General features: G+C 42.6%; 1 protein-coding gene across 2 annotated transcripts in view; it reads left to right on the forward strand.

Annotated features, from left to right (window-relative positions):
- The first annotated feature begins 5598 nt into the window (after positions 1-5598).
- RNF169 (ring finger protein 169) overlaps positions 5599-17357 on the forward strand; it is a 77411-nt gene continuing 65652 nt past the window's right edge. For both annotated transcript variants that reach the window (XM_053924070.2, XM_053924071.2), the window contains exon 1: positions 5599-6106. In XM_053924070.2, the coding sequence (XP_053780045.1) occupies positions 5611-6106 (496 nt within the window). In that variant the 5' untranslated portion in view covers positions 5599-5610. The remainder of the gene's footprint in view (positions 6107-17357) is intronic.

The raw sequence follows: 17357 nt of genomic DNA on the forward strand, positions 1-17357 counted from the left end.
AGGGGTCATGAAGCATTTTCTGCACAGGTGCAGTCAAGATTCACCATGATTCAGCAGGTTTCCAGAAAGTGGGGACAACCTGTCTTAGAACACGGTCTCTGTCCTGTAAGATGTCCTTTATCTTAGCCCTGGGGCGCCCCTGGAGTTTTCTCATTCCTGAGAACAGGTCTTAGAACTGGGTTTGCGTCTTGTATGACGTTCTCTATCTTAGCCCTAGGGCACCTCCAGAGTTTCCGCCCCCATGACTCTCTCCTGCCTCAAAATGAGTTTAGGGAGGGCCATTTGCCCATTTATTTCCTTATTCTCTATATGTTGAACCTAAAGGATTTTTTTTTCTTTTATGAGTAAGATCTTTGAGAACTTATAGGACTTCTTAAAGTTGCCTCTATTCCTTAAAAAAAAAAAAAAAAAAAGGAACAACTGAATCTAAAAGAAGAAATTGATTGGTTGGAATCCTAGGTCAGAGCCTTGAGGAAGAAGGACAGGGACTCTGAGGGCAGGGAAGAGAGGAAGAAAGACCAAGGGGATGGGGGGTAGATGCAGAGAGACAGATGCTAGGTGGGTATAGAGGCATCCAGAGGGGAAATTTAAAGAAATTAAAGAACTATTTTTCTCCACCAATGTGTTTTTTAAACAGATTTTTTTCTTTTTTACAATGCACTGTACTTCGAACCTTACTAAACCTTAAAGACATAACTAAGGGGATAACATTCATTCATTCCACAGCATCTGGGATATGCCAAATACTGTACCTAAAGCCGGGCCCACCAAAATTGGCTCAGCATCCTTAACTTGCTTGCCTTGTTCACTGCTGAATTCTCAGCACCTATATTATCCTGCCACATAGTAGGTGTTCAATAAATAGTTGTTGAACAAAGGAATGTTAACTGCACTGTATTTTCTCTAGTGATATCTCAACTCCATGGTGTGGAATGAAGTCTGCTTGCATTATTTTTATTCCTCACTGATAATTATAGGATTGAGAGTTATTCTTAAAAAATTCAAATTCCTATGTAACACTCCCTTGGTCCAAATATGATGAAATCTTTCAACGGCCCCCCAATATCCTGAGTTTATTTCCCTGTGAAGTAGAAATAACAATACACCAACCTTACAGGGTTACTTTTGGTTTAATTGAGATAGATATCTTATTGCTTAGCAGGCACCTAGCACGTGGTAGTTGCTCAACATATTCTACTTCCTTTTCCTCTCCAATTTTTTTAGCTTCCTGTCCAGCCCAACAAAGTAGCCACATCAAATTCTTTATCATTCCCATACAGATCCTGAACTTTTATGCCTTTGTGCCTCTGCTCATGTTTTTCCCCCTGCCCGGAATGCCTTCCCTTGACTACCTGCTAATCTCTCAAAGCACAGCTCAAGCGTCCCCTGCCTTGACACCTTCCCAACCCTGCCCCCAACTCTGCTCTCTGCTTCCGTAGCACCTTGAATATGTCTCAGTGATAGAGCTTCCAATTCTGTTACAATTCTCTTTTGCCGTGATAATTATTTAGTAATACTTTCGCCTCTCTGTTAGATTCTGCTCTTAAGGAGTCCAGGGACCAAGTCTTATCTGTATTTTTAGAGTGTTTGGAAAGAATCTGGAGGAGATTGGAAAGATGGCAGGTAGAAGGGTTAACTTTGCAAAAAGAACTACTTCCTCCTCAGAAACAAAAGGGAAGGAACTGAAGATGAGTAACAATGTAGCAAGAATTCATTTATTTTAGAGAGAAAGACAGAGAATGAATCATCTATTTGTTGTTCCTCTTATTTATGCATTCATTGGTTGTTTGTTCTATGTGCCCTGACTGGAGATTGAACCCTCAACCTTGGCCTATCAGGACGATGTTCTAACCAACTGGGCTACCTGGCCAGGGCTATAGCAAAAATTTTTAGAGCAAAGGGAAGAGGCCAAATCTCAAGGGGAAATCTGGCTTGAGGGAGAAAGAGGACACGAAGTTCCCACCAGAAGACACGAGGAGGGTGAAGAAGAGTGCGGCCTGAGAGACGGAGCCTCCTCCCGCCTAGATCTGTGAGGTCTCAGGATGGACTCAGGGCCTGGGTTGGCAAGAAGGGGTTCTTGGGTCTGCAGGGAGAAGAGCCTGTCTTCATCTTGGGAGTTCTTCAGTCCAGCAGGGAGAACCTGGCACTTGCAGCTGGAGGGAAGAGGGAAGAGAAGTGAGGGAGGTTTGCAGTAATGAAGGTGAGGAGAGCTGAAGGGATGGATTGTGGTGGTGTGGACCATGGAGAGCCACCCAGGTAGACACATTACGAGAAGGATGGCAGGGAATTTTGGCAGCAGTGAAATTCTTAGAAAGTACGGCAGGAGGGGCAGAGCAAAAGCAGCTGGAGAGGAGGTGCTGGCAGGCATGGCCGCACTGCTATCTGTTCCAGTTGGCATCCTGGATGATGGCATTAAAGTGAGTCTGGCTGGGAGCCCCTCTTCCCTTGGTGGTCTGTGATACAGGTGAGGGCTTGGAAAGAAAAGAACACCGACACTCAGGCTTGTTCTATTCTAGGCTGTCAGGCTCAGCTTCTCAGATTGTTTTATAACTTACAAAGCAACTATTATCAGGTGACACTTCAAAAACAACAAACCAATGTCTCAGTCAGAGTCCTTTGATGCAAACAACAGAATTCGTGAGTAACTTAAGAAAGAGGGAAATTTACTGGAAGAATACAAATTGTTGACAGGAAGGCTGGAGAGTTGGATATGCCAGGCAGCAGGCACCACAACTAAGCTTATACCTCAGGAACAATCTGAGGTGGCCACCATTCATGGTAGGGACACCAACCTCCAATCCCTAACCTCCGAGGGACCCACTGCATTTGGACACCTACTGTCTCTGTTGCTCTGAATACTTCTGAATGTGTCGATATGTCTTCGTGTCATTCTCTAAGATTCAGAGTTCAGAGAAGACTGGCCAGGTGGCTAAGCCTAGGCCATGTATCATGTTCTGGCTTTCAGGGGCCAGGGAGGAGAATCTCTCCCTGCTGCAGCTACCCTAGTCACAGCAATACTGCATGGAATGGGCATTCTCCCAAATAGGAAGAAGGTTTGGGTGCTGATGGTAAATGAAACAAAATGTCCCCCTCTTAGACTGCTTTTCCTTCCCAGTTTCTCTGTTTTTGTCAGTTGTCTATTATGATCAGAATCTCAGGCTCCTAGGCTTAACACTTCAGAATCATCCTCGTTTCCCTCATTTTCTCACACAGTGAGTAACTCTCCAGATTTCTTAGATTTGCTTTGCCTTCTGTCACTGCTACTGCTTTAGGAAGATTACTTTGGCACCAGCAAAGGAGAGAAGGGACTGGAAGTTGGGAGTCAGACTTCTAGAATGTTAGAACTAGAAGAGACCTTTGAGTTTCTCTGTTGCAGTAGTCTTATCTAGGAGTGTCATCAGCATTCCTAAGGCATTAAAAAAATAACACATGCTGACATCCCACCCTCAGTTTTCGGGTTCAGTAGATCTGAGCTGGGACTTTGGCACATGTGTGAATATAGTGTGTGGCAGTGGGTGGGGGGTGGGGGTGTGTCTTTGTGAGGTGCATCCCAGGTGGGCAACTGCTGAATTCCAATACCCTTGCTTTAAAGTTGAGGAGACTAAGGCCCAGAGAAAAGCTACCTGTTTGAAAGCACACACAGTGAGTTCATGAAAGCAGAAAAGGGGCCAGGACCAGTCCCAGATCTCCTGGCTTTTGGTACAGTGCTATTTGAACCTTTTGCTTTTTCCCTTCGCAAAAGAACATTTCCTGTCTTTATTTGTATCCAAGAAAGCATGCTACACTTCTGTGTTTCGGCTCCTCCAACAGTAAATAGGCTTCAGATTAAGAGGCCCAAACTGTCAGGAGTGAACAGCCCACCCCAAGGGCCCTGTTTCTAATGGTCGTTGGCTTGCTCTCTGGACCACGGGCCTCCCTTGTCAGAATCTGGGCAAAGTGTCCTCAAGAACTGCAAATGGGGAGGGAAATGAGGAGGACCCCTGGACAAAGGACAGTCAAGCTGAGGCCACACTTCTGTGTTTGGCAGGATTGTGACCGTCTGGGCCTCCATCAACACAAGCCCTTGTTTCAATTACTCATTGACCCCTTTTCAATTCTTGACTGTTCTTTAGCCATCTGGTTCTCATCTTGGGAATCCACTTCTTTCTTTTTTCTGCTTTCTGTCTTGGATTGGTTTACCACCACCTCAGGCACTGTTTCCGGACAATCTCATGGAAACCCAGGGCCTCTGATGCCTTTCATTGCATTATGTTGCTTTTTTTACTCTACTCTTACAAAACTTGTGTTTTCTTATAAAGGTTCCCAAAAGGAAGTGTTTTTTTAATGCCTTCCTGCTCCAAATCTACATTAGTGCAAAAAAAAAAAAAAAAAAAAGGGTCGGGGGGCGGGAAGAATTGCTATAGCAGAACTATGTCGGGGGGAGCCATTCTTTCTCTCATGTTCTCTGCATCCAGAAAGAGGGCTGGCACCAGATTCTGAGACCTCACCCAGTGACTGCCCAAGCAGGGGTGACAGGGCCAGAACTGTCCTTCAGAAAGCAAATCTAAGAGCTGCGGAAGATGATTGGGAGAGAGAGAGGCTGTGGGCAGGGAGACAATCTATGGAAGCTCCTGCAGTGCTTTAGGCGAGAGATGACACCTGAACTGAGCAGTGGAAGAGGGGTAAAGAGCAGGGGACAGGTGGGAAAAGCAGTCATTTTGGTGGGGGGAACTAAGACACTGACAGACGTGGGACATGATGGAGAGGTAGAGATGACTAGATTTGAGCTTGAGAGAATGGGAGGGTAGTACTTTAACAGAATGAGGACCATAGCGCTGTTTTGAAAGGGAGGTGCAAAACAGTGACTTCAGTTCTGTACATCAGACAGGCGGACATCCCAGACGGCGTCTCCATCCGCGGTGGAGCGCGCAGGGCTGGCCTCGGGACGTGCAGCCCGCAGACAATTCGGGGGTTCAGGCGGGAGAGGTGTGAGCAGGCACTGGGGAGAACGAAGCGGGAAGAGGCCCGAGGCCTGACCCCGGGGGAACACCCCCAGGCAAGTCCGCAACAAGCGGGAGGGCTCTGACAAAGAGCTCAGGGAACGCGGGGGAAACCCAGGAAAGTATAGTTTTCCAGCCCAAAGACGGGAGTTGCAGGGAGGGCCATGGAGTAGGACGTGGAGAGGAGGCCTGACAAGCAGCTGTTGTTTTGGCGGTTTCTGGCGTACTCTCGATCACCAAAGCCACCCTCACGTGAAAGGATGCGCGGAGACTGGGTTCTGCATAATTTACATACTCCCCACCACTTAAGCTTCAGTTATCCGGTTCTTGCGGAAAAAATAAGTGCAATTACTTCCTAAAGTTTAATACCGCTCAGAATTTCCAATAAACCCCTCGGTCGTGTGGGTGAATAAAAGGACACTGCAGACTGACGAAGGAGTGCGAAGACCGGATAGATAAAGTGTCACTAACAAATATTAATGAAGTTTGTTTCCCCTGCTACCACGTCCGGGGAAAACCTCCTTGGGCCCGCCCCCTCATGAATATGCAGCGGGCGCTGCCAGCCGCTCGCCGCCCCACCTCTACTCCTCTCCCCCCTCGCAACGGACTCTCCCCTCAAACGGGAAACAAGATGGCGGCCGCAGGGCCGAGTACTCGGGCCTCTTCCGCGGCGGCAGCGGCGGCTCTGAGTCGGCGGAGCCGGCGGGGCCGCTGCGACGAGATGGCGGCCGCCAAGACCGGGTCCCAGGGCCCGGCCCCCGGGCACGCGCTGCTGGTGCTGCCGCAGCCGTTGCTGCAGCCACCGCCGCGGCCGGAGGAGTCGGGCTGCGCCGGGTGCCTGGAGACCCCGGGAGAAGCGGCGGCCCTGCCTTGCGGCCACTCGCTGTGCCGAGGTTGCGCCCAGCGCGCCGCCGACGCGGCGGGCCCAGGCTGCCGGCGCTGCCGCGCCCGCGGCCCGAGTTGGGCCCGCCGTCGGGCCCGCGACGACGGCCAGGCCGCCGCCGAGGTGCTGGGCGAGCGCGCCCGCCGCGGCCAGCCGGAGCGCTGCCGCCCGCGCCGGGACGGGGGCGCGGCCGCCGAGGGGCCCAGGCTGGAGCAGGAGCCGCGCGCCGCGCCGGCGGAGCCAGGTGGAGCTTCCCCTCCTCCCCGTGGGGTCCCGAGCGAGGCCGTGCGCGCCTGGCCCGGCCTGGTGAACGCCTGGAGGGTCCCAGGCCCTGATGGAGCGAGTGTGGAGAGTTTTATGGGGTTGGAACCGGGTTCTGTCCAAGTGTATTATCTTTTTCTGAATTTTGAACTTTGGAATGAAGTACGGGCCCGACGGATTTGGAGGGGCATTGAGGGCATCCTGCGCCTTTTGTAAGTCAGAAGTTTGGAGGGAACCATAGCATTCTTGTTAACACGTCAGGGCCAGGTTTGGGATTGCTGTGTGGGAGAGGGGGCCGAGCTTCACGGGGGCCCTGGAAGATCGGAGAAGTGCTTGGTTAGCGATGGGTGAAGAGGTTGAGGCAGACTGCTTGTGGGCCTGAATGGGTCAGCCAGAGACGTGGAGTGTCTGGAGTTTAGGAACAGGTTGGATGTGAGGATGGGACGGGAGCTTTGCAGACTTGAGTGTCGAGTGGGTTGAAGGAATGAACTCACATGTGCAGTTTTCACAAAATCTTAAAAAATGCATGTTGAGCCCAGCCTGGCACATAGTGAGGAAACAATAAATGACTATTTATATTTATAATAATAAGCTTGAGGGGGGAAAAACTGGATGGGGTTTAAAAGTTTCGGAAACGGAGATGGGTCTGGCTTGGGGCTACTCTTCTCTCCGTGGCAGTGTAGGCTTCCTGCTGTCATCCAGGCAATTCCAAGTTTTGGGACTGTTGCCTTCAACTTTGTTTGCCTTCTTACCTCCCCCAGCCTGCCACTCTTTGGTGCTGAGCTTGACATAGAAAGTGCCCTCTTTAAAACACAAAACAAAACTTTTAGCTTATTTTAGGACTCTGAGACACACCAGTCAACACATCTCCAGCTTTGAGAACAAATACTTGTTGCTCCGGAGATTTTCAAGAGACATAATCAAGAAAGGCCAGATATTTGCACCTTTTGTGTTCAGAATTCTGCCTAGTGTTATTTTCATTAGGGTAAAGGAGGCATTGCTCATGTATGAAAGTGCAGTTGCTAGAAACTACAGGTTCCAGAATGCACCGTGTTTTGATTCAAGCAGTCAGACACCTGCCGCTGTACTAGGATACCTTTTAGTTCTGCGTCTTACCTTTCTACATTTCCTCCTTTAAGCTTCACAACGTCCTTGAGATAGGGACTTTTATTTCCATTTAACAGATGAAACTGAGGCCCAGAGACGTTACGTAACTTGCTAAGGATGAAAATCCAGTTCTGTCTGATTTCTGCTCAAATCAGGGATGAAGGACTCCCCAAATGTCATCTAATTTGTCGATGGTGTGTGATGATCTCAAGTTATTTAATTTGCTTCAAATTCTGAAATTCTGTCCAAAAAATAAGACAGTATTTTTCTAGTCTCTTTATTAGTACTCTTGCTTGTATGGTCAAATAGGATAGGAATTTCTATTGGGTTGGCCAAAAAGTTAGTTTAGTTTTTCCACATGATGGCTATAGTAATGCTTAGTTGTCTTTAACTTCATTCAAAACAGCTGTTAGATTGTATTGTGACAGCTGTCATATCTGTGTGCCTTTAAAACAACTTACCAAAATTGGTGAATTTTTGTGCAGCTATTTTAATATTGAAGATGGAAGAAGATATGCAACACTTTCAGAGTATTATGCTTTATTGTTTCAAGAAAGGTGAAAACGCAAAAAAGATTTGTGCAGTGTATGGAGAAGGAGCTGTGACTGATCAAACGAATCAGAAATGGTTTGTGAAGTTCCTTGGTAGTACTGACATTTTGGCCAAATAATTCTTTGCTGTGGGGCTGTCCTATGCATTGGAAGACGTTTAGCAGCACCCCCGGCCTCTACCCACTAGAAGGTAATAGCAGGAGATAGTCTATGTACTAAAAATATCCACATCAATAAAATTATTGGTGAAAATGAAAAATGTATCTATTTTACAGAAAAAGCCACACGGACTTTTTGGCCAACCCAGTATTTTTATTTCCAAAGCCTGGAATCCCTTGCGAAATATCTGGTCTGACATTTGAATCATGAGAGGGAGTATGGCTTGATGATTTGTGAAAATGTTTCCCTTGAAGAAATTTATCATAAAGTGTATCAGTGATTAAGGAAAATTATATAAAACGAGGCTCCAGATCAGTATCTATTGAGTCACCGAGTATCCACTGAGTGTCCAGTTACTTTAAATATTTTTTAAAGGTTTTAATTAATTAATTTTTTAGAGAGAGGGGGAGGGAGAGAGGAAGAGAGGGAGAGAAACATCAATGTGTGATTGCCTCTCACGTGGCCCCCACTGGGGACCCGGGCCACAACCCAGGCATGTGCCCTGACTGGGAATCGAACCAGCTACCCTTTAGTTCACAGCCCGTGCTCAATCCACTGAGCTACAGTAGCGAGGGCTAAATATTGATATAAGTACCATAATGAAAAATATTTTTCTTAAATATTCTTGTTGGAGTATTGAGTGTATATTATGACCTGCTTATTTAGTCAGTGTATTACAAAAAAATATTGGTGCACAGGGTTTGGAAATTATCTTGTAGCTTCTGTGAGCAGGTTGTCCGGATGTCTTTATTTTTATTTTTAAAAAGGGAGGAAGGGAGGGAGTAAGAAGGGAGGGAGTGAAACACTGGTCCGCTGCCCTTTGCATGTACCCTGACTGGGGTCCGAACCTGCAACCCAGGCATGTGTCCTGACTGGGAATGGAACTGGGCGATCCTTCCCTTTGCAGGCTGAGACCCAACCAACTGAGCCACACCAGCCATGGCTGGACTTCTTTAAGTTATTATACACACACACACACACACACATACAAATTTATATACATTTATATATAAATATTACATATATATTTATACATACCTATATATAGATATTTTACACCCCCATCCAAGGATATGCTTATTGATTTTAGAGAGGGAGGAGGGGGAGAGAGAGAGAGAGAGAGAGAAACAGTGATGTGAGAAAGACACTGCAATTGGTTGCCTCCTCTGTGCCCCTGACCGGATCGAACCTGCAACCTTTTGGTGTACAGGGACATGCTCCAACCAACTGAGCCACCCTGCCAGGGCTACAACATTTTTTAACTTAAAATTTTAGTAGGCAATGTATTCACATAATTCAAACAATATAAAAAAGTACACAATAAAAAGTTCCCTCCTACCTCTTTCTTCGTTTCCCACTCCCACCAAAGATTCTTATTTACTCTTCCACTGTGTTTTTATGCTTATGCATGAAAATTCAAGTATATTTTATTTTTTAATTTTTTTTACACAAAAGGTTGTATATTATGCACAATGTTTTGTAACTTGTTTTTTTCCACATAATAGTGGTGGCAATCTTTTCATCATTTCTATGCTGGAAATCTTTTTATCTCAGTACATAGGTTTCTTCGTTCTATTCACAGTTGCAAAGAATTTCATTAAATGGATGTAGTATAGTTTACTTAACCATCTGTTGGTGGACATTAATGTTTCCAATCTTTTACTAATTGTTTATAAAATTTTTATATGAGTATATATGTGCATTTTTATGGAGAAGTCACCTATAGTTTTCACCAGCTTCTCAAATGGTTGCAAAGAAAAGGTTAAAAGAACCATTGCTTTGCCAGTAGGTGTGGTTCAGTGGGTTGTGCGCTGGCCTGCAAACTGAAGGGTCCCTGGTTAGATCCCAGTCAGGGTACATGCCTGGGTTGCTGGCCAGGTCCCCAGTTGGGGGTCTGCAAGAGGCAGCCAATAGATGTTTCTCTCCCTCTCTCTCTCCTTTCCCCTCTCTCTAGAGGAAAATCGATAGAATCTTAAAAAAAAAAAAAAAAAAAAAGAACCATTGCTTTAACTTGGGTCCCTCATTCTACAGAAGAGAGAAATGAGGCCCAGAACAGAGAGTGACCAGCTAAAGATCATTATGAGTTAGTAGCAGATAAACAAGGGCTGAACGGGTAACCCATTAATAACGGCTGAAACATAGCCTAATTCACAGTTAAGTGCTCATGATGACTTTTACTAGGGAAAACTAAAAATACCGTACTAGTTTCATAAATATTTACATTATACTTTTAGGAGTGGGAAACAGATTTAGCAATTTTAGGTATATTCAGAAATTTTACATTTAGTATTCTTTGGGCATAGTTAGGTCACTTGATAGAAGAAAGGTCAGGCATGTTTTATAATACTGTAAACACGCTGGTGTTGAAGTGAAATTCTTACAATTTAAAAAATTTTGTTGAACCCCTATGCTGCTTTTGGAGTTGCATTGTCTAATTAAAAAAAAAAAAGTGGAAGAGTTTGCTTGTTGAAAATTTTGGTTGTGCTGGTGACAGTTTTGGTTTTTTGCCAGCTTCTTGGCAAGGTTTAAAATTCAGAATCTTACTGATTCCTGTGTAAAATGTTTTATTTTATCCTTATATGCATTATCAGTTTGTTTTTTGGAGATAGAATGAGTTGACTTGTGCAACTCTGTGTGTGGAGTCTAAGTCAGTGATGGTTTTCAGATGAAGGCAGACTTCAACTTTCTGTTCTTTGAGAATCTGCAGCTCATTGTATATATTGACATACAGAGTATGTGAACCATCTTGGGCAGTATTCAGCAAGTATGAAACGAAAGCCTGCTCTTTGCCAGGCACCGTTCTAGGTCTTTGGGAGACATCAAGGGTTGAAATACTCAAGGATCTCTCCCCCTCAGAGTTTATATTGTAAATTTAGAGGCAGTCCCAGCCCACTGATTTTAAAAAAGAAAATTTACCACATATGGAAATTTGCAACTATGTACAAAAGTAACACTTAGGCCCTATTGTTAATAATTAATGAATGTTAAGAATTCATTTAGCCTTGTGATGTGAAATCAAGTATGATCATTCTAAATTTTGCTGCCTTTGAATTTGAAACCAAGACCTTTTTAGGACAGTTCTTTTTCTTCTGCTATGGGTAAGAATTAAAGAGAAAAGCTAGATGGAGAATGATGAATTTTTTTAATTGACAGTTTAAAATTTTTATCTATTTGTAGTGGTAGAAGTGAATTTCAGACATTGAATAGATCAGCCCTGACTGGTGTAGCTCAGTGGGTCGGGCGTTGTCCCGCAAAACAAAAGGCCGCCGCTTTGACCCCTGATCTGGGCACGTGCCTGGGTTGTGGGCCAGGCCGCTGGGTGGGGGCGTTTGAGAGGCAACTGATAGAGATTTCCTCCCTCTCTTTTTCCTCCATCTCCCTCTCTCTAAAAACAAATAAACAAAATCTAAAAGAAAAAATGGAGTAGATCAAAAAAATTGAATAGTGCCTCATTTATCCGATCCCAAATTCCCTGTTCACTTAGGATTAGCATTTATACATTTAAGAAATTTCCTCTTTCTGTGAAAAACAAGTAGTTCCGGTTTGTTACTCAGTTGGCAGACAGTGTTTGCCATGTGCACGGCCTGAACTGCATTTAGGCCTAGTGAATAATGAAATCATGCGATGCAGTGTAAAAGGACAGGAATCCCCTGACCTGTATGCATTTGTTTTAAGATGTATAAAATGACCCAACTTTTTATCCTTAATGACGCATATTCCAGAATTTGAGAGTGTCCCTGTATGTTACACTAAGGCAGAAAATATTTGCCATGTGCCTATGTGTTTTTAAAAAGTCAGGACGAGATTACCCCACCAACTGAGCATTAATCACCATTGAAGGAATAGTTTCATCCTATAGAATTCAGGATTGAGCAGCAGGAATTTATGAGGTATTCATTTTTGTTCATTCATAATTCTTGTTTAACTTCCAGTTAATCTTGGAAGAGTTGCTTACCTTGAATTCATTTATATCTGAGTTTGCTCGCATGTAGGATGTGGGATGTTTGTCAGATTTCATTCCACTAGTTCAGTCAGCATTTTGGGGGACATGCTGTGTAAGATAATGCAATCAGAAAGGTAAATGAGATATGGGCCCTGTTCTTTAAGATTCTGCAGTCTGGTTGGGGAAGCACACCTTACCAATAATGATGTGAAGTGGCATGATGTCAGCAGAGTATAGAGCGATTTTCAACCTTTTTCATCTCATGACACATGTGAGGTAATTAGTAAAATCCTGCAGCACACCAAAAATACATATATTTGCCACTCTGACAAAGAAAAGAAGTAGAATTTTGATTCACTCACACTAGATGGCTATTGTGTTGGCTGTTGTCATTTTTTTTTTAATTTAACAATTTAAGGGAAAAGAGGCCAGTGTCCTGGACTAAATAGTTAGGTATTGCATATTTTAAAGATTCTTGTGGCACACCCGCTGAAAATCGCTGCAGCATAGGAATGGGACAGCTGACTCTCTGGATGAAACATGAGGAAGGCATCTGAGCTGAATGTTGAAAAAAGAGTAGGAATTCACCAGGTTAGGGAGGAAGGGATGGCCCCGTCAGGCAGAAGAACCTGCACATACAAAGGCATACGGTGCTTGGCATATTCAGGGACTGACAAGAAGTTAAATATAGATGGAATGCAGGGCTGGAATGGGGAAGGAGGGAAGAGACTGCAGAAGTTAGATCATGAAGGACATGGTATGTCATGCTAAAAGAATCTGGGGCTTTATCCTATAGACAGCGTAGGGTTCTTAAAGATTTTAAGTGTTGGAATTAATGGCATAAAGTGCTTCAGAAAGTTAATAACTGGTTGGAGTGTGAAGGAAAGATGTGTGTAGAAACTGGAGAAACAGAGTCCAGTTAGGGGGCTATTTTAAGTAGTGCAGGCAAGAGATGAGGAGGGGCTGGACTGGCTGAGAGCAGGGGCTGTGGGATGGTTCCCTCAATCATTCATTAATTTAATAACCCCTGGGGGGCCTTCTGTGTGCTAGACCCTGAAGCTGCAAATAGAAACAGCATGATTCTGTTTCTTAGTCACTGTAGTTGGAAAGATGGGTGTACATGCAACGGAAATGTGGTGTAATAAATGCTACTATTGTAATGCAAAATGTAATTGTAGAAGGCAATATAGTATAACTAGAGAAAGTTCTGGAGACAGACTGCCTGTGTTCGAATTCTTGCCATTCTGTAGGTGTGTGTCATTGCTTAACCTCTCTCTATCTTGGTTTCCTCATTTTGAAACTGGGGGTAGTAATAGCAAAATTGAATGGTTATTTTTAAGATTGAGTTTTTAGAATATTTGACTCAGTAAATGGCTCAATAAATGTTAGCTATTTGCACAAAAAGAGAACCTAACTTCAATGAAAGGCAGACACTTGATTATGAGTATTCAGTGAGTGGATGAGGCAGGATAAAGATGTGGGAAAACAGTACATTTAAAAGCATAGGAGTTTGAAAGAACAAGGAGCTCTAGGGATTGTAGATAGGAGTGGTTGGAGTATAGAGTACATAGGGTAGAAGGAGGTGGAACTGGTGGAAATCAGCAGTTACTGGGTAGTAGTGTACTTTGGATGCCGTGCTAAGGAGTGAGGATCCACCAAGAGTTTAAAGAGTTCATCTTTGTATTTGAGAGAGATCGCAACTATGGCTGTAATGTAGCAAATGGATTGGAAAGCCTAAATTCTCTTAGCAAGATGGCCAAGGTAAGCAGAAGATTCTTCTGTCCAAAAAAGCAAGGTGATACAAAAAAGCATTTCTTTTAAATGCATTTCTGACCTTGTAGGAAAGGCAGGAAAATCTCTAGGTTCCAGAAACAAAAATGGAACTAAAACCAAAAACTTTAGTAAGCTCTTGAGCTCATGCTGTGTTATTCTGGAGCAGGGTGAAGGGGTGGACTGAGGGGTTATTTCTGGTTTTCTATTTCTAGCTGATTGCCTTTTAACCATGTGGAAGAAGGAAACAAAACTAAAATTTCTACATAAAGCTGGGATCTTGATGTACTGCCCCTTAGGTGACAGGGTGGGCTAGAGAAAAGTCTTCCCGGTGACACAAGTCAATAAAAAAATCTTGTCTTGGTTTGCCTGGGCTTTATGCAAAGAGTAAATGGTAAAGGCTTACCTGAGAAATTGAAGCATAAGACTATACCTCGCTCATTTTTGGGATCTGCATTTATTTTATATGGGTCAGGTATCCCCATGCCAAGAAATTAATATAAAAGCTGGCTTTAAGCCAGTGATATCACTGGGTAACCAGAGAAAGGAGAATCAGGACTCCCAGGGATACTCCCATATCTCTGGGAGGCCTCAAGGGATTCTTACAGAAGAAGTAAGCCTAAATGAATTTGAATTTATAATTAAAAATTACAGCCCTGACCGGTGTGTCTCAGTTGGTTGGGTGTCATTCCGCAAAGCAAAAGGTTGCCAGTTGGATTCCCAGTCAGGGCACACGCCTGGGTTGTGGGTTTGGTCCCCAGGCTGGGTGTGTACGAGAAGCACCCAACGTTTCTTTCTCACGTTGATGTTTCTCCCCCTCTCTTTCTCCCTCCCTTTCCCTCTTTCTAAAAATAAATAAATAAATAAAATTTAAAAAAATTACAAGAACCATTTTCTACAACAAATGAGAGTCAGCAGACATAATAAGCAAGAGGATTTTAGCTCCAAGAATTGGGGTAATAGAATGGCAGTTTGAAAGATAATTTAGATGGACATATTTTAAGTGGCTAAAGATATTAAAGAATTAATTGACATCCAAAGAAATGAATAAGACATTATGAAACAGGCATATTTGAAAAAGAATTAAACACTGAAAAATATGGGTAAAAAAGCTCAGTAATAAGTTAAGCAATAGTCTACATAGATAAAGAGAAAATCAGTAAGCGGGGAGTTGGATGTAAGGAAATCCTGAGAATGCAGAACAGTAAGATGAAGGAAGATATAAAAGATCACGAAGACCCAACATTTAATATTAATTCCAGAAGGAGAAAAATAGAATGAGGGAGATGTAGAATTTAAAGAGATGATGACATGAATATTTTGGGATTAATAAAAAGACATGAATCTTTAGGTTTAAGACTCATGATTCTCTAGCAATAATTAAATGCACAAAACAAAACCTTACAACTAAACGCACTACAATGAACCAAAGACACTATTAAAAGCAACCAGAAAGGAGCAACAATCAGACTGAGAGCTGGTGTCTTTTAAGAAGAGAGGCCAGCACTGGCTAGTGTGGCTCAGTGGATTGAGCGCTGGCCTGTGAATCAAAGGGTTGCAGGTTCAATTCCCAGTCAGGGCACATGCCTGGGTTGCAGGCCAAGGTCCCCAGTAGGGGGCACGCAAGAGGCAAAACACCACACATTGATGTTTTTCTCCCTCACTCCCTCTGTCTAAAAAAATAATATCTTAAAAAGAAAATAAAGCTTTAAAAGTTTTTTTTAAAGGCCAGAAGAAAATTGAATACTATCTTCTAAGTGTTGAGAGAGATCTAAATTTCATACTTGGCTAAGTTATTCAAGAGTGATGGCAAAATAAAAATAGAATTTACCACACTATTTCTGAAAGAATTATTACTAAATGTACTTAAGGAAGAAAGAAATGTAACTTAGGGGATAGAGTAGGATACAAGAAGTCATGGTGAACCAAAATCAGTAGGTAAACGTAGCCAACATTGACTATATAAGACAAAAATAATTATGACCTAATTCGTGGGGTCTAAAACCGAAGCGGGACTGAAATACCAGGCCAGGGTAAAATGTAAGCTGGCGGGGGAGGGAGGAATCAATCAGCATTAAAGAGTCCTAAGGTTTTATATATAGTTCAGGATGAGGAGAGAGATATTGATTGGCTTTAGGCTTTCAGTCAGATACATATTAAAAATTTAAGGGCAACCACTAAAAGAAAAGAATTATGATGTATAACTCGATCTACTGTACACATATTATTGAACTACATACCTCCCGAATCGGAGACTATACCTTTTTAAACAAATGTGGGACATTTGCATAATTAGGCAAAGAAAGTTTCAGCAAATACCTAAGATTGATATATAAACCATGTTATCTGACCCAATACAAATACAATTAGAAATTAATAACACATATAACCAGTTCCCCTAGCCTCCAATTCCTTGCTTAAAATTAAAAAGTAAAACCAAAAACTCCTAAGTAATGTATAAATGAAGAATAAACCATGGAAGTTGGAAAATATTTAGAATTGAATAACAATAGGAACACTCTACCTGTCAAAATTTAGAATACGGCTGAAACAATTCTTAGAGAAAATTTAAGTGCCTACATCATATTTCATTGAATATTAAAATGCCATGATTTAGAAAATATACTATTATTTTCCAAATACAGTGCTTTCCTACCATTTAGATGTTTTAACTTTATACTTATGAAAGAGCTCTTATAAATTTATTTAGATATAGATTTAGCATATCACTTGTGCATATATTTATAAAGGGAAGTGAAGTAATAAATTAGAATATTCCTGACTTCTTCATATTCAGAATCTGACTGTTCTGAATCATTTTTTTGACCAAATCGTAAAGGTTTTTGTTTTTCTACATAGTACTGCTCACTATGTCTTTGAGAGCATTGGTGATACAGCATTTAACTCTGTGGAGTTTGCATGTATCTGAGAGATACATACACGTGTTATAACCACACTGATGGCTTAAACTTTATGGTTTAACATTAGTCATAACCTTGAACCTATGCACCTGATATAAGTAACAATATTTAAGAAAAGAGTTGTATCTCTCAGATCAGCTGTGACCTCTGGAGAAAGAGTGCTCCTCAGCTATCTGCAGCTTTTTCATTCCAGCTGTTGGCACCCACCGAGTTTTGATGCTGATGCTTTATTGAGCTAGTGAGAAGGCGTCGACAAGATTTTCAGATGAGACTCATAGCTCTTCCTTAGATGGTCTGTAAAAGTTTTGTTATCATTGAGAGGTTACAGTTGTCCAATCATGCCACCAGGGATAATCACCAAGTCACTACACATTTTTTTTTGCAAGCCTGTTCTTTAACTATCTGTGTTAATACATATTTAAGCAATGACAATGGCATCATCACTGTTGCCTGGCTGACAGTGATGATGAGATTCCAACTGTAAGAAACATCCCAATTTCAGAGATGTTAATATGGAAAAATATGTCCTAGAATTTGTAAGGTATTTGAATAAAAGAACGGCTAAGAACTACGAATTAAGTGGCCCACTGAAGAAGTTAAAAAAGTAACAGTAGATTAAACCTAAGGGAAGTAGAAGATAGGAAAGGATAAAGATAACAAATTAAGGAATAGAAAACAAGAGAATCAAAACCAAAATCTAATTGATGAATTAACATAGGATCTATATTGTAATCAAATCTGTGGCAAAATTGGTCAAGGAAAAAACAAGAAGGCATAAATAAT

Source organism: Desmodus rotundus, chromosome 5, assembly GCF_022682495.2.
Source record: "Desmodus rotundus isolate HL8 chromosome 5, HLdesRot8A.1, whole genome shotgun sequence".
In the NCBI taxonomy this organism is placed as follows: domain Eukaryota; kingdom Metazoa; phylum Chordata; class Mammalia; order Chiroptera; family Phyllostomidae; genus Desmodus; species Desmodus rotundus.